General features: G+C 47.3%; 1 protein-coding gene across 1 annotated transcript in view; it reads right to left on the reverse strand.

The window, feature by feature from the left end:
* Nucleotides 1-9,129: 9,129 nt before the first annotated feature.
* The window catches only part of LOC146356265 (uncharacterized), a 33,784-nt gene continuing 21,877 nt past the window's right edge, over nucleotides 9,130-21,036 (reverse strand). Inside the window, exon 3 of the mRNA XM_084831624.1 lies at nucleotides 9,130-16,289. Coding sequence (XP_084687750.1) covers nucleotides 15,329-16,289 — 961 coding nt within the window. The 3' untranslated portion in view covers nucleotides 9,130-15,328. The remainder of the gene's footprint in view (nucleotides 16,290-21,036) is intronic.

Raw genomic sequence — 21,036 nt, forward strand, 5'->3', positions numbered from 1 at the left:
AAAATAACCAGCTAATCACAGATCATTTCTGTGTCATAGAACAATAGAATAGTAGGGTTGGAAGGGGCCTACAAGACCATCGAGTCCAACCCCCTGCTCAATGCAGGAATCCAAGTCAGAGCATCCCGGACAGATGGCTGTCCAGCCTCGTCTTGAACGCCACCAGTGTGGGAGATCCCACCACCTCCCTAGGGAATTGGTTCCATTGTATTGCTCTCACAGTCAGGAAGGTTTTCCTGATGTTCAGCCAGAATCTGGCTTCCTGTAACTCGAGCCCATGATTCCGTGTCCTGCACTCTGGGATGACCGAGCAGAGATCCTGGCCTTCCTCTCCGTGACAACCTTTCCAATATAGTTCTCCAGAAGACACCACCGTGTGTGGGATGTGTGTGTGTGTGTGGGGGGGGGGGGGTTAAATGTAGTTGTCCTTGAATTGCTCTTTTCTCTAGCAGGATCTAACGGGGCATGCAGTTTGGTCCAGTTACACAACCTCCAAGTGCAGTTGAGTTGAGTGACCCACAACTCACTTCCATGCAGCAGGAAAATGAAAAAGGGTGCCGGTCTTTCCCCCCTCCAATGTGGTGTTGCTTCTTTTTTACATTTCATATCGCACAGACTTTGCGAAGCTCCACTTCCTTTCCTGCAAGGTGAAGATGTGAATTTCCTGACCTTGGGAAAGGAAGTGGAGGAGGCGCCTCTTGGCAACCTTATGAATGACATTCCAGAGGAGGAACACCTGTGTCTGTGAGTGTGTATCTGGAAGAAGCGGGGCGGGGGGGGGAGTGAGAGTGCCTCATTGCTATTCTGATCACAGCTCATCTGATTCACAGACTTGGAGCTGATCATGAATATAACTGAAGACTTTAGACTTTAAATGGGGGGCCGGGGAGGGAAATACCTTTCATTTTTGTAGTTGTTACTGTTATTGCTGGTATTATCATCATTTTTATCAGCATTAGTATTATTGATAATATTCCTTCTCCTCCCGCCACCCCCTTTTGCTGTAAGTCTGGGCTCTGCCAGAAGTTGCTTTCTGGGTGTAGTTCTATAGTCTGGAGAAAGTGGAGACGTGTGTGTGTGCGTGCGCTGTTATAGAGCCCCCCTAAGCAGGTTCTCATAAGAAGTAACTATGGAATTCAGTGGGGCTTGCTCTCATGTCACTATGCATAGAATTGGAGCCATAGGGAAAAGGGGGAAGATGTGTCTCTCTGGGCTTCATCACATGGAGCTTTTATCCTGAGATTGAGATGGTTCCTTCACGGACGTTTGCGGGCTCTTTACATGATGCCATGACCCTGCCGTGACCCTCCTGCACTAAATGCCCTTTGTTCCGTTTTTAAATAGATCGCAGATCATAAGCTATCAAATTACCCCCTTGTGTTCCACTTCAGTTTCCTCCATCAAAAGAGTTAAAGCGGCAAGAAGAGGAGCAAGATCAATGAAAGATATTGGAAGACTCAGCTACAGGGAGAAGGAGGGGGAAGGGAAGGGGGGAAAGGAAGCGCGTGTAAAGGGAGTCAGTTGTGATCCTGCGTTTAAAACAGAAGCAGAAAGCCCCATTTTCAATGCAGGATTTTAGGCTGGTGTAGAGATGCCCTCTGTGTAACTGCCATGTTGTGTCTGTGTGTGTCCCTGAGTGCCAAAATACCATGTGGTTTGTGTATGTACTTTCCTGTGGGCTGTGTGGTCTGATTCTTCCCCACCCACTTTTCCACGATTCCTGCTCTGGTTGTGGTGCGTAACTCCAGCCTTCTTCCAAGGAAGACTAACTTTCTCAGTAGAGTACAGGGAAGGCCATTCCTCCCCACCAGTCCAAGCCCCAATTCCCACCCAGGCTGCTGCCTTATCCCCGGGGAAGGCCCTCTCCCAAGCCATGAACCCACTGGAAGAACTACCTGGGAAGACACTGATACTCTCTGTTTCTCCCCCTCTTCCAGACCCTGGCATTCCAAACCACACCGCCACATTGTCGCCTGGCCACAGCATGACTAGCAATGGCCCAGAATCAGAGGACTGGACGCTCTTCCTCGCTCGACATGGATCAGCTGCTACGACACACCTCCGTGGAGAATGACCGTATGCTCCGGTTTTCTGCACGCGAAGGCGAGCAAGCAGTAACAGATGAGGCAGCGTGGCGGAGGGACGGACATGAAGATGATGCAGAGTGCAGGAGGGACCTACGGGCACTCCTGGCCACGATCAACAAGCAGTCAGACCTCCTTGAGACGCTGGTGGGGGCACTCGTGGGGGAGCTGTGGAAAGGAGGGGCAGGGCGTGGTCAGGCCGACACAGAGGATGCGACCCCAGACCTGGGCGTTGAGGTAGAGGAGGATGAAGCATTCTTTCTCACCCTGGCTTCACCTGATCTCCAGCCACCCAAGCATCTCCCACCAGCTGCCGCCACTGGGCCACCACAGCAGGCTGCCACCCTCAAAAAGTCCACCCTGCCCCGCCAGAGGGAACAGCGCTGGGTGAAGAAGGCAAAGAGGTTCTCACTGTAACCACCCGCCGCTGTTTCTCCCTGTAGCCACCCCGCCCCATCCTGTCCAGGCCTGCACCACAAAACTTGTTGGGAGGCAGGGAATAGTTTAAGAATATGTTACTTTTCTTAAATCAATACAATAGAACATTTTGACAGTACAATTTGGGGAGGTGGGGATGGAGTCTGGAGGAATGCAGGGAGGGTGGTTTTCGGTTGGGGCGGGGGTGGAGGGCAGGTTGGCTGGAATTTTTAGTGGGGGGACGGAGAGATTGCAATGAGGGAGGAGAAGGGGGAGGGGGACTATATACAGGGGGAGGGGTTATTTATGTTATAAACTATTTACATAGGGAGGGAGAGGAGGTGGAATGCGCCTCACAGGGGTGTGTGGAGGGGGGTGGCCAGCCGTGCAGGCCCAGGGGCCACGTGCCCACATCAAGCTCTCCCCTCCCCTGCTGCTGCCGTCTCCCCGGCCAGCCGTTTGCTGCTGCTGCCGTCTCTCCCGCTCTAGGGCTGCCAACCATCCTACCGCATTGGTCACCAGGGAGAAGGTAGGAGGAAGGAAGGTTAGTGCATGTGCTCATCCACTGACGTCAATAGGTTTACTGCTGGGTAGACATACATAGGATTGCAGTGTAAATAAAAGGATGCAGGGTTGCAATATTGCAGCCTTCCATGCACTATCAAAAGGGGGTGTGGGGTATGGGTGGGATTCAATTTTGCTGTCAATCCTGCCCACCCCCCTGCCTCCGACACACATTGATGCTGGTGGTTTTGCTGGTTGGAGTGGCTTTGCTTACCAGCTCCTAGCCCCTTCTGACATCCAGTGACACTTGTGATATGGAAAAATATGATGGCTTTTCTATTTTTGAAAGACAACTTTGGCTTGATACAAATAGGCTCTTCTGCACACAGCACATACGCCTAGGAAAACATGTCTCGCTAATATCAAAGGGACATGCTTGCGAGAACTAATTTGGATCAGGTTACTGGGGAGGAATGGGTTAATCCCCTCCCCATGAACTGTGGAGGGGTGTCAGGAGCGCCCTACCTGCCTCTTGCAGTCCCCACCAATAGCCAACTCAGGACACAGATGACGAGGAATTCTTTCCAAGACTTTATTCCTTTATTCCTCTTTCAGAATACTAGTCGCTAGCGCCAAAGCAAGGAACAGCACTGAGGAAAGATAGCTGAGTAGCCTAAGCTCCAGGTAAGGCAGTTGGTCCCTGTTTGAAGGAGAATCACGGGAAGACCCTGAACTTATGGACTAGGGAGAGATCCTCCCTCTTTCCCTTGCTACGCCTCCTTTCCGCGCCCTCCATCTGTCGCCGTGCCCTCCATCTGTCGCCGCTCCGAGTCTGTGCTGAGCGTCCAGCAAGCCCCCCTCCAGCGCTCTCTCGTTGCCAGGGTCACTATCTATCCCAGGAATGCTGGCAGGAGGAATCTCTGCCAGCTGCTGTGCTTGTGAGAGATGAGCAGGCTCCTGTCCCACGGATTGCTGTTCCTCCTCAGAATCAGAACTGCTCTGGGGCTCTATGGGCTCAGTTTCCACCCTGACATCGGGTGGAGTAGGATAAGCATTGTCATTTGCATCGCAAGTACAGAAAAACACACAAAACTTTTCATTTTGACAATTGGTGGCACATTAGCAAAACAAAAAAGAGCTAGTGCATGAATGTTTGATCAATGGGTAGTTATCCCCTCCTCTCTCATTCAAAAAGCAATGGAGTACTGATTGAATAAGCAAAGGATACCAGCTCAACACAAAGACACCCCCTCCAAGACAAAAAAGAACCAGATTTCCCAGCAGTGGGTATCCCTATCAAAAACCCAGACATGGTTGATAAAGATTCATGTACCATCATGTCTATTTTGGCCCTTAGTCATGAAAAGATGAAAAGAAAATATTTTCTACAAAAAACTTTTTCTACAAATGCTAGTTGTCTATCCTTTGTTTACTAAAGGTGCAAAAGGATATAACATGAGCCCCATTTGGGGATTGTCCCTCAGGTGAATACAGTCATGAGAGGGGGAAATCAGAAGCTTGCTTGCTGGCCCCAATCCCTCTGTTGCATTAAGCCATATTGGACTTGGTGAGACTTACTTCTGGTAACGTTCATAGAATCGGACTACAGTAATAGCAGTATGATGGCAGCCTTTTTCTTTTTTTACAGTTGATGGTAATGAGTATGGGTCTGTAGTTTAACATGTACAGTAAATGTTAAAAGACTGTATTGATTATGGGAACAAAAATGTTCTGAAATCATTTGTTTGATGTTGTTATAATAGATACATTTTCAATTAATTATTTGATTAACATTAATGTATAACTGCAACCAACAAACTCATATGGCCAACCAATTTTTTTCTGGCCATGAAATTGGCTCAAATATCCTGTGGTATGATCAAACTTTAACTGTGCAGCCTTATTAATATTTACTCTGAAGTAAACCACACTGTGTTCTATGAATGGGCTTTGATCCCAGGGAAGTGTGTATAGGGTTGTGCTGTAAGTGTCGTTGATTTCAACGTAACAGATGTTGCTTTATTCTCCAATTGAAACTGACCTGACAGCTGCCATTCTCCACCAAAGTAGTTTCAAACAGACCAGCAGGAAACCACTGAATAGTAACTTCTCAAAATATTTGATTTTAACCATTTGTGCATGAATAAGGACAATGACTTCCTGACCTGCATAGCCTATTTTCGCATTGTTACGATGATAGTGTAACTATCTGTAATTACTGCTGATGTGAATGGTCACTTAATTGAATTATCACAGCTTATACTATTTACTTTTCATTGTCATGTGACCCAAATGTTTACTGTTTTTGTCTTTCCTCTAAGTCATGCATATAATATATACCTTCCAACTGAGGAAAGCATGTAATGCATCTGATGAAATGAACTCCAGCGCATGTAGGCTTATGTCATTATAAATGCATCTGTGCTTCTGCACAAAGAGCTCCTGACGCTACCATTCCAAAGGCTATTTCCTCTTTTCCTCCGTAATTTTTTTTTTCTAGTTAGAAAAAAAGATGGGATGACTGGTGGGCAAAAATGAGTGCTATACATGGATGACAGTGTCATCTGGATCTTCTCTAAAGTGCTGTTATAATGAGGCTTGTTCATTGCATAATAAAAGCCTCGTGAGGAGGCACCCAGTGTTTTCAAGTTGCCACAATACTTTGGTTTTGATACAGACCTAGCCATATTTGGAGTAGTTCCCACTGAAATGCGGGAGACTTAAGTCCCATTCATTTCAATTAGTCTAGTCTACACAGGACTAACATTGGGTACTAATCAATGTGAATTAAGTTAGTAACCACTAACTTATGTCCCATTAGTGGGTTTATTTGATGTATTACTAAAGGTGCTTCCACATAATGCTTTTATTCTGCAATCTCCCTGCCTGTAATGCATAATTGGGGGGGAGGGGGTCCAGATGGCAACATCCTCCTTTATAACCCTTCCATGTTATCCCACCATTTCTTCTATCTTTTTTCTTACCAGAATAACAATCCAAGAGGGAGGAAAATATGTAATAGATGCACAATGTTTTGGCAGTGCTAGAAGCCCTCCATCTGGAAGCACCAAGTGTCAGAATTCAACCCAGAGGGATCACTGTGTTGGTCTGTTGCAGCAAAAGCAACATAAGGTTGGATCGAATGTCAGCTGATTTGTCCTCATCATGTCCATCATCATGGCCAGGATGATTAAGCACATCCACTTCCCCACCGGGATCAGATGAGAAAGAGAGACAGAGCTATGTGTCACCCGCATTACTGATGACACTGCGCTCCAAGTCTCCTAATGACCTCCCTCAGTGGTTTCAGTGTGGATGTTAAGTAGCATGTGGTACAAGATGGAACCTTGTTGGGCCCCAAAGCATGCCAAGGAGTTTAGCAGACACCCCCCAGCACCACCTTCTGTAAATGGCCATCCAAGTATGAATGGAACTACTGCAAAGCTGTACCACCCACACGCAAGTCAGAGCACCTATCCTGAAGGATGCCATGGTTGATGGCATCGCCAGCCGCTGCAAGGTCCAGGAGAATCAACTGGGTTGCACCCCCCTTATCTCTCTCCCAGCAAAGCTCATCTCACAGGGCGACCACTGCATTTTCTGTGCCGAAACCAGGCCTAAACCCTGGTTGAAGGTGGATCTAGAAAAATCAATTTCATCCACGAGTGATGGGATTTGATCTGCCACCACCCTCTCAAGCACCTTGCCCAGGAAAGGGATGTTAGCTACTGGCCTATAAATATTCAGATCTGCTGGATCCAACGATGTTTATTTCAGAAGTGGCCTCACCACTCCGACCAGCAGGAAGAACTGATGACCTCTCGAAACGAGCCAGTCATCCCCTCCCTTCTGGATGTCATAAGCCACGAAGGGCACAGGTGCCGGGGCTGGCTTAAACAAGCACCTTGCCCACATCTTTGGGTCATAAGAACTGAAAGTCCTCTGACAATCGACGGTGCCCTGGGTACCTCCAGGGACTGAACTTCCTAAACTGTGGTGTCTGGGGGCAGAATCCAGTGCTGCCCATCTGCCAGTGGTTTGGGCTGCTGATTCTGGTTCGCACATGGCCAGTTCCACCAATTCCTTTGCACAAGTGGTCATTTGCCGACCAGAAATTGAGTGCTTCCAGGGGTAAGTCCCAAAATAAGTGGAATTGCTTGTTTCTGGAAGGGGGCAGATCGTTGACTTTGACCCGCTGATCTGCCCCCTTCCAGAAATGGGTGTTTCCTCTCATTTTGGCTTGACCCCAGAAGCTCTAAATCACAGGTAGTGGCCACTTGTGAAACAAAAATTGGCGGGGCTGGCCGTACACACAAGGGCGGCATTGGATGGTTAACTACTGGGCAAGAGTCCTGGTGAAGCGAGCATTTGGGCGACTAAAAGCTTGTTAGCGTACCCTGTACATGCTTCTGGAAGTGGAGGAAGACCTAGTAGTGGATGTCATTGTCACATGCTGCATCCTCCACAACATCTGTGAGTCCAAGGGGGACGTGCTCCTGCAGGACAATGCCGCTTCCCAGATCTGGGGCTGAGAATAACGCAGTCTCTAGTACTTGAAAGGTTGTCACAGAGAGGAAGGCCAGGATCTCTTCTCGATCATGCCAGAGCACAGGACACAGAATCATGGGCTCAAGTTACAGAAAGCCAGATTCCGGCTGAACATCAGGAAAAATGTCCTAACTGTTAGAGCAATACAACAATGGAACCAACTACCCAGGGAGGTGGTGGGCTCTCCCACACTGGAGGCATTCAAGACAAGGCTGGACAGCCATCTGTCAGGGATGCTCTGACTTAGACTCCTGCACTGAGCAGGGGGTTGGACTCGATGGCCTTGTAGGCCCCTTCCAACACTGCTATTCTATGATTCTATGATTGGATTCTGCACATGGCCATGTAGAAATTAGAAAATGCAGCATGCCAGCAGTCCATTGATGTCTTTCTTCTTCCTCTCATATTACCTGTCCGGAGCGCCCTTGCTGCCTTCTGAAATCCTCAGGTAGCCAGAATCAATACTCAGACAATAGGGCTCTTTTCTAAGGCTTTATTTCCATTCAACCTAATAATGCTTACAGATGCTAATTGCCTGAGCCTAAGGGGAAGACTTACAAGAGCTGCCTACCAGGAGGGTTCTAGCCTTAGTGAATCAGTTGGTCTCTGTTTGGAGGGAAGAGGCGGGAAACCTCTGAACTTATGGGCTAGGAGGAGAGAGTCCACCCCTTTCCCATGGGGCATCAGGGCGCAGCTGTTGCCATTGCACCAAGCGGGCTGAGCGCCTCCTCTCGGCGCCCGCCATCTCCCGCTAGTCCCAGCACCAGCGCCTAGTGTCCAGAAACTGCTGTTGTCCCTCCCTCTCCCTGCCAGGGTCACTGGCACTCTCAGGAAAGTGAGGAGGGAGGGGCTGTCCTGCCAGCTGCGCCTCTGGACAGCGTGTGGGTTCCTCTCCCACGGTCTCTATCTCTTCCTCAGAATCAGAACTGCTTTGGGGCCCTCTGGGCTCCGATCCAACCCTGACATTACGGTTGAACTTGTAGCCATCCAGTTATATTGGTGGACAACTCCCAAGCTACTGCCAGGAGCCAATTTTCTGGAGCAAATTGCTCCTGTACTTTTAAAGTTGCATTGGCTCCTGGTTTGTTTCCATGCTAAATTCAAAATGCTGGTCTTGATCATTGAAGCATTACCAGCCTCAACTCGGGATGTCAGAGAATTCCGCCACGGATCCCAGGGAGGCCGAATTCCAGTGAATTCGGCCCCCCGGAATCCATGGCAGAACAGAGCAACCCGCCCATCACCCCGTGAAAGCCCCGCGAAACGGAGCCTACCTGGCTGCGGCTCCGGTGGCAGCTCCAGCTCCAGCCGCTGCCGGGCTGCGGCCACAAATGGCAGCCGCTACACCAGCCACCATTTGCATCCCTTCGCTGAGCCGTGATATGCTATGTAAATATTTATGTAGCCTATCACGGCAAAAGCGGGGACGGAAATGGCGCAGCGGACGCCATTTGCATCCCCGCTCTTTGCCGTGATAGGCTACGTAAATATTTACATAGCCTATCACGGCTCAGTGAAGGATGCAAATGGCAGCCGCTACACCAGCCGCCATTTGCGTCCGCAGACCTGCCGCAGATGGATGTCTGGCTGAGGATGCACCCAGCCAGCGGCTCCGCAGAGTCGCTGAGGAGGGGAGCCGGCCAGGGAGGATTCCGGGGGAGGGACAGAGCGCCTCCCCCCCACCGCAGATGCTACTTACGAAAGAGGTAAGTGGTTTCGTACATCCCTAGCCTCAACCAACATTATGTGCAGGACCACGTGTCTCCATGTGATCAAGCCCACCTGTTTAAAATCCAGAGGGAGAGTTCCGCTTCACATTCTGCCACTGTCCGAGGTTAGTTTCATTGGTACAACGGACAGGACCTTCTCTGTATGGCAACAAAGCTTTGAAACTGTCTCCTGTGGGTGATGTGCCTGGCCTCCTCTCATTTCACCTTCTGAGAAATGGTGAAGAGCATCCTTCTTCACCAGAATTTTAATGATAATTGAAACTGCAGTTTTATCCCCCTGAATCTGCTCTCTTTACAGACATTGGTGCTGTTTTGTATATTATTTTATTTTGTAATTTTTGTTGTTATATTGCTAATTTATGTTGCACTGCTGAGTTGCCACTTCTTAGCAAGAAAAGAGCAGAGAAATAAAATAACATACTTTTAGTTAGGAATGTTGGCAAAATCTGCAATGGATTCAAATGCGTTCAGATTTCTATTTTTCTGACCTGCGGATTCTACCGCGAACCAGTTTCTTTTGCGCGGATTCTGTGGACTTCCATACCATTCTTTTACTTTTGGGGGAGATTTGCATCATTGCTCATTAGTGCTAATGCGTACTTGCAATGATGTGTTAATGCACATTAGCGCTCATGAGCATTGGTGAGAACGTGCATTTGCACAAGTGGAAGATAATTCTTGTAGAAAGTAATCCAATTCTGTCAATGAGTGGCCAAGGGAATTAAAGACACCTGACAAACACAGACAAAAAGGATCTGTATGTCCCTACTTGTACTGGATTACCTGCAGGCGGATGTGAGCTGTAATTAGATGCCTCCAAAACCCATGAAGTTCCATTAGCTCTCATGCCTCAGAGACAGGTTTTTATATGATTATGATTACATGGTGGGGCTTTTGTGCAAGGATCACGAAGACCATACTTCCGATCAAAGCATACACAGCATGGCGTGGCACAACATGCTAGATCCATGCTGATTTTTATGGCTCACTCCATAGATAAGGGTGTAAAGTGTGACCTGACATTTGATTTTAGCTGGTCTTTATAAAAACCATTAAGATGATTCATGAAGATCCATTTCTCATATACTTGTTGTTGTTCCGTGGGAACACCTTGCTCCAACGATACATGCTTTTTAGAGGCCAGCAAGTCTAGAAAGATGAGAGCTGATTTGATTATGGATTTGGAGAAAGAGGCCTGGTAAACATATCACAACAATTCTGGGTTGTGAGTGTGGCAGTGTGCTGGTGAACACTGCCTGATCACCTCTGCTGTGAGCGGGAGCACCAAAACTACCCAGGGATGTTCTGGCCCCTTGATAGTTTGTTGTGATATGAAACCAGGGACTCTGGTTTGTCTGTTCATGATCAACCCAGAGAAATAAGCCATGGTTTGGTTTGGGGTTATTTCTCAGGCTTGTTCTGGAAGAGACAAGCCGGACTTCCTGGTTTGCACATCATGACAAACCACCCAAGGACGAAACATTCCTGGATTATTTAGCTGCTGTCACTCACAGTAGCAGATCAGGCAGTGTGCACTAGCATGCTCACTCATTCCTAAAAACCCAGGGTTATAAAAAAGTGAGTACAGGATCCATGATTTTTAAGGTTCAGTTCTGAGGATACGTGCCTTGAATCAGTGCTTTTGTACTGTAGTGGAACGGTCAAGCACAGGATCAGTAATTTAATTCAGTACATGGGCATCCATGTGATCTATGAATTGACTATGGTTTCATGTGGATCCCATATAAAATTCCGATCCATGTTTTTGTGCCATGCCTGTGCCCACGAGTGGTGGATCTGCAATTTTTCTGGTTCAGTTTGTGGAGGAAAATGTGCTTTATGGTATGTTTTGGGGTATCTTGTAAAACTCATGAGGAACCCTAAGGATCCCTGCCTCGAAACCATGTTTTTGTGCTGTGGCTGTGCCCACGAGTGGCGGATCTGTGACTGTACTGGTTCAGTTCCTGGAGGCAGATGTGCTCTGTGATTGGAGGGTGGTGTTGTGAGCCTCCCCTTTAAAGATCATCTGAAATCATGAGGATCCCTTTTTGATTTCATGGATCCTTGTTTTACTTTCTTCCTTCTGTGGGCTCCTTTGTGGCTGCGGCTTCTTCACTCGGAAACCAGGAGGGAACCCTCGGCTCCAGGGGAGGGTGGAGGTGCTTTTTGTCCTTCTCCTGAACAGAAGCCATGAAGAGATTCGCCCCAAAACGCTTTGCTTCACTTCAGCCTTCCCCAACCTGGCACCCTCCAGATGTGTTGGTCTGCAATTCCCATCATCCACAGCCAGTACGTCCACCAGCCATAGGCTTTTGTAGTTTTAATTGACCATGCTGACTGGGAGTGATGGGAATTGCAGTCCAACACATATGGAGGGGACCATGTTGGGGAAGGCTGAGTCACGTTTTTACCTCTGATTTTGGTGGGGCTGTAAATCCAATCTGGGTTTTAGTCAGAACCAGCCGGAACTCTAGGTGCTGATCCTATTTGGGGGATTGGGCTCAGTACCATGGATAGCTCCTTTGGAGGTTTGCCTGGTTCCGACTGAAATCCAGAGTGGATTCTCAGCCCCACTGAAATCAGAGCCACCAGCTTCCACTGGTTTTTACCATCCAGCTTCCTTCGCTGGAATCTCCAAGTGTTGATGGCACTGTGAATGGAGGTAGCTGGAAGACAGGCAACCCAGCTTCGGTTACTTGCCCATAAGGATGCAGCCAGAGAAGACCCATGTGGCTAGTATATCTGCCTGAGCCATTCTGGCTATGGCTACCCTTCCTGCGCTATTTTTTCTGGCCTGACAAGGATTCAGGGGTTCTTTGCAGAGAGGGGAGCCTCTGACTCTGGGAAAATCACATTTCATGCAATTAGGAGTAGGACCAGATTTAGCTACTGCCCTTAGTATTGACAGCGATTGGCCATAGCTATCAGAAACGGTAAAGATGCAGTCTCAGACTTCTGTTCTCACAGGACGCCCTGAGAGACCCCCTCAAGACATACCATGACATGTGTTTATTTAAAAGGGCTCACGGGCTGCTGAAAAGTCAAGAGCCCCCTCAAGGCAGTGCACAAAATTCAGAACACTTCTGGAATGCACAGCATGCTGCAGTAGAGAACCTCACTTTCCTAACATTCTTTACACTGCAGCCATTATTTGTCCCTTCCTGGTAGTAATACACCACTGCTTGACTGTGCATTCACTGACCAGCTACTCAAGTGCCAGGAAATGTCAGCCAAATTTGGCAGGGTGAAGAGGATGCAGTGGGGTGGGCGCACGGTGGAAGGGAAGGCAAGAAGCAGTCCAAATGGAGAGTCCTGGCTCAGAGCCGAGGACTCAGGATCACAAAACTCTCCGTGTGAGCTGTTGTCTTGCCCAGATCATGGCCTGCCCCCTTGCTCATTCTAGAAGTTTCTTTTTGGGAGCAATTGGGCAAACACCCTTGAATTTCATTGCAAGTATGCTGCGGCAGCTTCACTGAACTGGAATGAATGTGACCTTGGAAAGTATTCTGATTTACTTTGAAGTGGACAGAGCACCCCCTCCGTATGTTCTTCCCGAGCTCAGCTACACTGAAGCAGAGGTCGCCTTTCTGAATCTTCCCTTTAACTTCTTTATTTTTTGTACCTGCTTTCCTCAATGGGGAAGGACAATGTACAACTTTTAAAATAGACACAGCTCAGGTTTCAGCCTTTCCAGTTTCCCTTAAACCCTCTCAGGAGTCCTTGCTCCTTATCTCACTTGTAACCCAAGTCTTACTACTTGAACCCTGGCAGTCAACCTTACTCACACATCTGGACAAGAGCAAGTCAAATAACAAAGGATTTATTGTCACACATTAAACAAATGCCACATCCCCAAGAATATAGCAAGGCCCACCCTGGTAAATCCTTGGCAGAATAACCAAAACCAACTGAGAGACATAATTCAGTTCCTCAAATCCCCATGGGTGGGTTACTCCCAAACATCACAAACCCAAAGTCTGGGTGGACTCCAATCCAGCCATAGGTCCATGTGGAACCACCAGGACCAAGCCCTCCGATGACCCCAGTGATGGGGCATGATGGTAAAGCAGAAGACGCTCTCTCGGGTACCCTGGTCCCGAGTTGTTTAGGGCTTTGTAAACTAGTACTAATACCTTAAACCTGGCCCGGTAGCAAACAGGCAGCCAGTGCAGTTCCCTCAGCAAAGGGGTTCCACACTGAAAAGGGGCAGCACCTGACAACAGCTGAGCTGCTGCGTCCTGCACTAGGCTACTCCAACTTCTGGAGCAGCCTTAAGGGCAGCTCAACATGAGGTCTTGAGGGTGAGGTTACTACCACCTGTACCACCGTAGCCGAGCTATCTGTGTCCAGGAGAGGCCATCGCCGATGAACCAGCTGAAACTGGTAAAAGGCACTCCAAGCCGCAATGGCCATCAGGGCCTCCAGTGACAATGCTGGATCTAGGTGCTCCCCCATGCTCCAAACCTGATCTTTCAGAAGGAATACAACCCTATCCAGAACAGCCAATGAGCCTCTCTCCTAGGAACCACTCACCCACAGGGCTTCCGTCTTGGCAGGATTCGGATTCAGTTTATTGGCCCTCATCCAGCCCATTACTGAGTCTAGGCACTGATCCAGGACTTGCACAGGGTCACTTCATTTAGATGTCACAGGGAGATAGAGCTGCGAGTCATCAGCATCCCCTCATGGTATTTCTAAACATAGATCGTGGGTCGATATGACCGATCAGCCTCAATAAGGGCTTCTAATGGACTCTGAAGCTGTAGAAGCGGCAGCACCAAACCTAGATTCTACCAAACGCTGCAACTGCAAGTACTGTCATTCAGCTGTAGCAGGCAAATTGTATTTGGCAAACAAAGCCAAGAATGACAAGAAGTCACAATCAGTGCCTAGTTGACCAAGGAAAAAAATCAACTTACCTGTCCAATTTTGCCACAAAAGACATTTTCATATCAATTCTTAAGTTTGTGTTTCGCCATAGAGTCAATTTAGCATGAAAAAATGGATCAAAATGTAACTGACATGACATTATACACCACACATCTCTAACTGCGGGAAGAAACGTATCCGTTTGTGCTGAGAAGCTAATGCCATCCATTAGAGGGAGGATTGACATTAGAAGATTCCAAAACTGACCAAGGTGGAAAATCAGATCGGAGTGGAAAAGACCAAAGTTTAGTACATGTCAACAAATAGGCCTGATGAGTTAAGCAAGATCGGGAAAGCAAATCCACCATAACTGCATCCTTTTCAAGGATATTCATGGAAAGAGGACCCCCCCCCCCAACGTTTACAAAACAAGAGCACTGAGTGTCAATGATAAACGAAGATTCGACTGCCGGTTCGGTTGGCATTTGTCCGTGGGAAGGGAGGGGCCGCCTTCTTGTTCTTTGCCTCAGGAAGAAAAATGTCTTGGGCTTAACCAGCACCTACCCCATATGGCTGCACATTCTCCAGGCGTCCCCACTAACACATGAGAGGCTTCCAGAAGTGGAAAGCAGGGTGCATGAGATTTTTGCAACATTCTCCTTTCTTCTACAGCTCGCAGTGTCATATCCCATGCTGTGCTAGAGGATCACCCAACTCCCTAGAGAACATTTAGGGGGGTCCAGGGGGCTGTATAGGGAAGGCAGAATCTGCCAGAATTAAGACCCCACTCTGCTAAATTATAAAACCTTCTGTCAACAGACGCAGTTAAGAGATATATATTTTTACATACTGTTTGACAAAACTGTGTCCTTAAAAGGAAACAGAATGTGAAAGCAGGAAATTATTAATGTAATCCCCCATGTGTATTTAAATTGCTTGTACTCTGAGGCTTCTTTGATGTAAAGTAGCACGTGCGCTCTGCCTCAAGCTCATTTTACAGTCCAGACACTTAAATAGTTTCTCCTGTCTTGAGCTTGTAAGTGGAGTCAAAGAGCTCTAGGGGAGCTGTCAACCAAGGAAAGGTCTGGGGAACACTGAGAGCATATATCCTGACCCTGGTTCCACACGTGCATCTGAGGCTGCCTCATAAGTGGACCATTCCTCCTGAGTTGGCCCTTACTCCTGTGTATTTCCTGGGTGAAAGGGTATTCTGGGAATCAGGTGGGCACTGCCACCATGGCTCTGAGTATCCCACCTGATACACTGCCCTTGGTGCTCTGGTGAGCCGTGGGTGGTAGGAGGGGAATCTGGACTTACAGCTGGGCTGGGGACAGGGCTGAATGCTCTGTTGGGAGCCTCAGATGAGGTGTCACTGTCGCTGGATGCCTCGTGTTCCTCCAGGTCTACGGTAGAAGAGGACTGTTCCGGGCTATCAGATTCCTCCTCTTCCAAAGAGATCTCTCTGTGAGGTCTTCTTAGATGTGAAATAAGGGATGACCTTCGACTGAAGCACTTTCCACACACCACACATTTGAAAGGTTTCTCCCCTGTGTGAGTGGTTTGATGGCGATTGAGGGCACTTCTCTGGGAGAATGCGTTTCCACACTCTAAGCATTTAAATGGTTTCTGCCCTGTGTGAGTTCTTTGATGTAAAGAAAGGTATGCCTTCCGACTAAAATTCTTTCCACACTCCAAGCACTTAAACGGTTTCTCCCCTGTGTGAGTTCTTTGATGTGACAAAACATGGGCCCTCCGACTGAAGCACTTCCCGCACACCAAGCATTTGAATGGTTTCTCCCCCGTGTGAGTGGTTTGATGGCAACTAAGGGCACTTCTCTGGCAGAATCCCTTTCCACACTCCAAGCATTTAAATGGATTCTCCCCTGTGTGAGTTCTTTGATGTAAAGAAAAGTATGTCTTCTGACTAAATGCTTTTCCACACTCCAGACAGTTAAATGGTTTTTCTTCTGTGTGTGTTGTTTGATGGGCGAGAAGGTCAGCATTCTGCCCGAAACTCTCTCCACACTCAAGGCATTTATAGCATGTCTTTGCTGTGTGGGTTGTACAATGGTCATCAAGAGTTGATTTACTAGCAAACGTTTTTCCATGCACAGGGGATTTCCTCTCTCTCTTTCCTTTTGGTGCATTTGGTTGTACCATAATTGCATGGAGGTCACCATCCAGACATTTATTCCTCTGTTTATTTCTTTGGTTTTCTTCTTGCTTGTTCATCCCATCTTGATTCCCAGCCTTTTCTTCCATGTCTGACCCCTTATCACTTTCCTCTGACACTTGATGGGCTCTTTCATTTGTTTTCTCCCACGTGTACCCAGCTAAAAGAAAAAGACAAATGGAACGTAAATGCAAAGAAGAGAGGTGCTTCCAAATCAGGGAATCAATTTCATGTTCCCACCCTGTTGAGGGAACACCTCAGACCCCTAAACCTAATCAAACTTTATCTCTACAAGTAAGATCAGGAGCAAGAACTCCAAAGAGAGTTTAAAGGAAACTAGGAAGGCTGAAGCCTCAGCAGAGTTCATTTTAAGTCATACACTGTCCTCCCTGATTAAGGAAAGCAGGCATGGAAAATAAAAGTTCAAGGGGACATTCAAAAAGGCAACTTCAACTTCACTTTAGCTGAGCTCAAGAAGCACAAATGGAGGAGGTGCTCTGTCCACTGTAGAGTAAATCAAAATACTTTTCAAGGTCACATTCATTTCAGTTCAGTGACGCTGTTGCACCATCCATACACTGAAATTCAAGGGTGTGTGGCCCGATTCCTCCCCCAAAGAAACATCTAGAACAAGGCAGAGAGGCAGCCCTCAGCTTTATAAGGCCCTAATCCGGGCAGGTTAACAGTTCACACTGACTGACATCAATTAGCCTGTGTACTTAGCACCGAGCTAGGACTCTCTATTTGGAGTGTTTTTTTGCACTCTCTTTTGTGGTTCTACTATGTACTCATCCCATCCCACTGCATCCTTCACATCCTACCAAATCAAGCATTCAACTTCCTGTCATTTGACTAGATGGTCTAAGGAATATACTATCAGGCAGACATGTATTGCTACCAAGAGGAGACAAATTATGGGTAGAGTGTGGGGGATGCTTTGGAAGTGAGCTTCCTCATTGCAGGAATGTGCACTTTATAATTAAATGTAACTGTACATTAAGGACATTTTGTGACTTTTGTACACTTCCTTGACAAAGCTCTTTTGCTTTATAGGCAAGCCCTTTAAAATAAGTAAATGTTATGGTAATAAAGTGTTCCAGACTCTTCTGGCACACTTACCCCACTGGTCATGCTAAATTGTATGCATGCATTTGGCTGCCCGGAGTCACTCAGAGATGGAGTGACTTTGCACGCTAACGTTCCATATTCGATCCCCAGAACCTCCAGGGAAAAGGATCTCCAGTGTAGCAGGGCTGGAAAACACCACTGTGTGAGATCTTGGGAGACCTGCTATAAGTCTGAATGTACATTACTGGTTGAGACAGCCCAATGATCTCAATCTGAGCAGTTTGTTACACTAATTGGCTGGCGTTCAAATGGAGTATGTGGACACAGCAGATCACACCACAAAAAATCTATCTATTAGTTTGTCTTCCCAATTTAGACTCCACAACGCACAGGTAGAATCATAGAATCATAGAATAGTAGGGTTGGAAGGGGCCTACAAGGCCATCGAGTCCAACCCCCTGCTCAATGCAGGAATCCAAGTCAGAGCATCCCTGACAAATGGCTGTCCAGCCTTGTCTTGAAGGCCTCCAGTGTGGGAGAGCCCACCACCTCCCTGGGTCACTGGTTCCATTGTCGTATTGCTCTTACAGTCAGGAGTCAGGAGGTACCAGGCAACCATTTTACATATTTATGTATATGCCGCTTTTTGATCAGAGCAGCCTGTCAAGGGAACTCTCAATAATATTACTACCAAGAGCTCACATAAAACAACGATTGGCCAAGTACGGAGCACCAAAAACAGAGAGAAAAGAAGAGGCATCTAGTATCAGCAGCAAAACTGATCCAGCATGTTAATAACCCATTGAAACAGGATAGTCTTCACTATCAAACTAAGAATTGTCAGGGAAGGAGTGAGGCAGGCTCCCCGGGATAGGGAGTTGCACAGGGCCACAGACAAGAAAGCCGTGTCTCATAGCCCACCCAATGTAGCCTCAGATGGTGGTGAGATGAGGAGCAGATCCTCCCCTGATGAATACAATGGGTGTCCAGTATCATGTGAAAAGAGGGAGTCCTTCAGATAGCCTGGTCCCAAACAGTTGAGGGCTTTAAAGGTGATAACTGACAGTTCGATTTGACCTTGGATGCTTTCCATGAAGGAAGTCCCGGGTTCAATCCCTGACATCTCCAGCTGGTGCTAAGGAAGAATTCTGCCTGAAATGCTGGAGTACTGCCGCCAGTCATTGTTAACAATACTGGGTTAGATGGGCCAACGGACTGACTCAGTATTTTTCAGATGTTTCCTCTAATTATAGTAAACATGAAACCATATTGGAGTAACATTCTCCAAGGAGCGGATTGTTGACACTAACCTAGTAGCAGCAATCTGCACCTGCTGCAGTACACAAACCCTCCTTCAGGGAAGCCCCACAAACAGCACAGTGCAGTAGTCCAACCATACTGTTTGCAAGGCGTGTAGGATAGCGTCAGAAAGCTCTGAGGAGGGAGGTTCTGTGGATAACTAGAGGTACTTGCGGGAGAACTAAAATCCCTCTTTGGTGTAACACAGAAGAGAAGCATTCATCATTTTCCTCTTACGAGGAAGGGAAAGGGGATCCTCACCAAAAGAGGCCATGTGCCTCTAATTTTCTATCATGTGTTCCTTGTACAGAGCGTGCTCCTCCTCGGAGAAGCCTACAGTCACCTCTTCAAAGGACACTGGGAGCTGAAAGGAGAAAAAGGAGGAAAAATAATGCATTTCTCATCACAAAAAATACAGATCGTAATGTCATTTCATTTATTCATTTCATAGATTTATATACCACCTTCCAGTGGGCTATCAACCTGACTTCCAGAAATGATAAAAACAGAAAATATAACAATGCACAGTAAATTAATCACAGTAAATTATCACCCTGCTTGCTGGGTCACCCTGCAGGGAAAGCCTGCATGAAGAGATGGCTCTTCAGCGGACCTCTACAGAGCAAGATTGAAGACACCTATCTCATGTCAAGGGCAGCTGCTGTGACACTAAGCATTCTAGTAAAGGTATTCCCAAGGTGAACCCCAGGAGCCTGCGACACCATGAGTACTTCTCCTCCTGAGGACTGCAAGATCTATGACTTCAGTCCTCATAAGGATTTTCAGGTCCTCATAAAAGAAAAATCCCTCTACTTCTGCCCCATAAGAACCTTCTGAATTCCAGCTACTGCCTGGAACAGATTTGGATAACTTTGGACTGTTATCCAAAGGAGAGTTGCCAAGAAAGTGTTGCCAATGCTTCTTCGTTCCGGGATGTCTCAGATCTTTCATCAGACACAACTAAATTTCATCTGCCTACAAAAAGATGACTAGACTCACATACTACAAGCTGAGATTCTACGATGCCCACATCAGGAATATTACCCTCTCCACTCTTTTTCTTACACAACAACCCAGAGGAAGGGTTCACTGAAACTCAAAACATACCTCAACATGTTGCAATGTTTTGAAACTTTGTTCTAACAAAGGTAGTAGGACCATAACTCAGGGGTAAAGCACCTGCTTTGCATGCGGAAGACCACAGGTTCAATCCCCTGCATCTCCAGATCAGGCTGCAAAATCCCCTGCCTGAAACCCTGGAGAGCCAATGCCAGTCAGTGTTGACAATACTGGGATAGATGGGCCTATGGTATATTGTTTTAATGCCCTTGTTTGGACTGATCATCTCATGAAATGCTAAGAAAGATTACATCCCAGCTCTTTCCACTTCATGGCTGGGGTAATCCGACCCCACATATCGATGTACAGATCGAAGCAATTCTCCTTCTGCCAAGGAGGGATACACGTGAGGTTTTTCATGTGATTAAAAAGGTTCAAGGGAGAACTAGTGAAATCTCCCCATGACATCTTTGCCAGAAGCCCTGACACCTTGCTGCTACAGAAGCCACATAAAGAAGCAAACTTCCTTTGAGCCTCGTAACTAAAAAAAAAGCATTCAGGCTTTCCCTTCCCCATCCCCAATGGGAGCTCATGAAACTAGTCTGATTAGTATTTCCATAACTGCCTTTTGTGCCAGCTGTGCTAACATTTGAAGAACATACACAACTGAGGCTTGAAGAAAAAGAACGTATTGATGTGAGTTAATACACCCAATGTGTTTCCCCAACATACGGTCTTCTTCAGAGGTTTTTATGGCTATTTGGGAAAGCAAAGAACCAAACGTTTCTCTGATCACACAGCTCCAAATTGGATGAATCCCAAGCCCATTTCGGGAATGTCCAAAATGCAGAAATACAACCATGGACAGTGAAAAGTCACTTATATCTCGCTTGTTTGCCTGGGAAGAAACAGATCTCGAGTTTGGAGCATTTGCAAAGTTTACCTGAGGTTATCAGCACTCGCGATGGTCAACAGTTAGCACATTTTCATTCTTCATGGCAATATGCTTCCCTAGAAACACTGCAGAGTAATTGTAAAATTTACCTGAGGTTGCCAGCATTTGATGGAGTTAACAGTTAGCAAATTTCGATTTTTAACGCTTACATGTTCTCCCATACCAAAAAAGAAATTACGTATTTCGCCTCGTGTTGCGTTTTTCAGAGCGACGCACACGCTCCTCTCCGCTGCACGAGCGCCCAGCGAGGGAGGCCGGCTGCGGGAGTCACCGGCCTCGAGGGCCACTGGCTGGGCGCCGTGGCCGAGCGGGAGATCCCAGCCTCACGGG

Source organism: Heloderma suspectum, chromosome 2, assembly GCF_057233095.1.
Source record: "Heloderma suspectum isolate Gila_16-S chromosome 2, 16-S_ref, whole genome shotgun sequence".
Classification (NCBI taxonomy): domain Eukaryota; kingdom Metazoa; phylum Chordata; class Lepidosauria; order Squamata; family Helodermatidae; genus Heloderma; species Heloderma suspectum.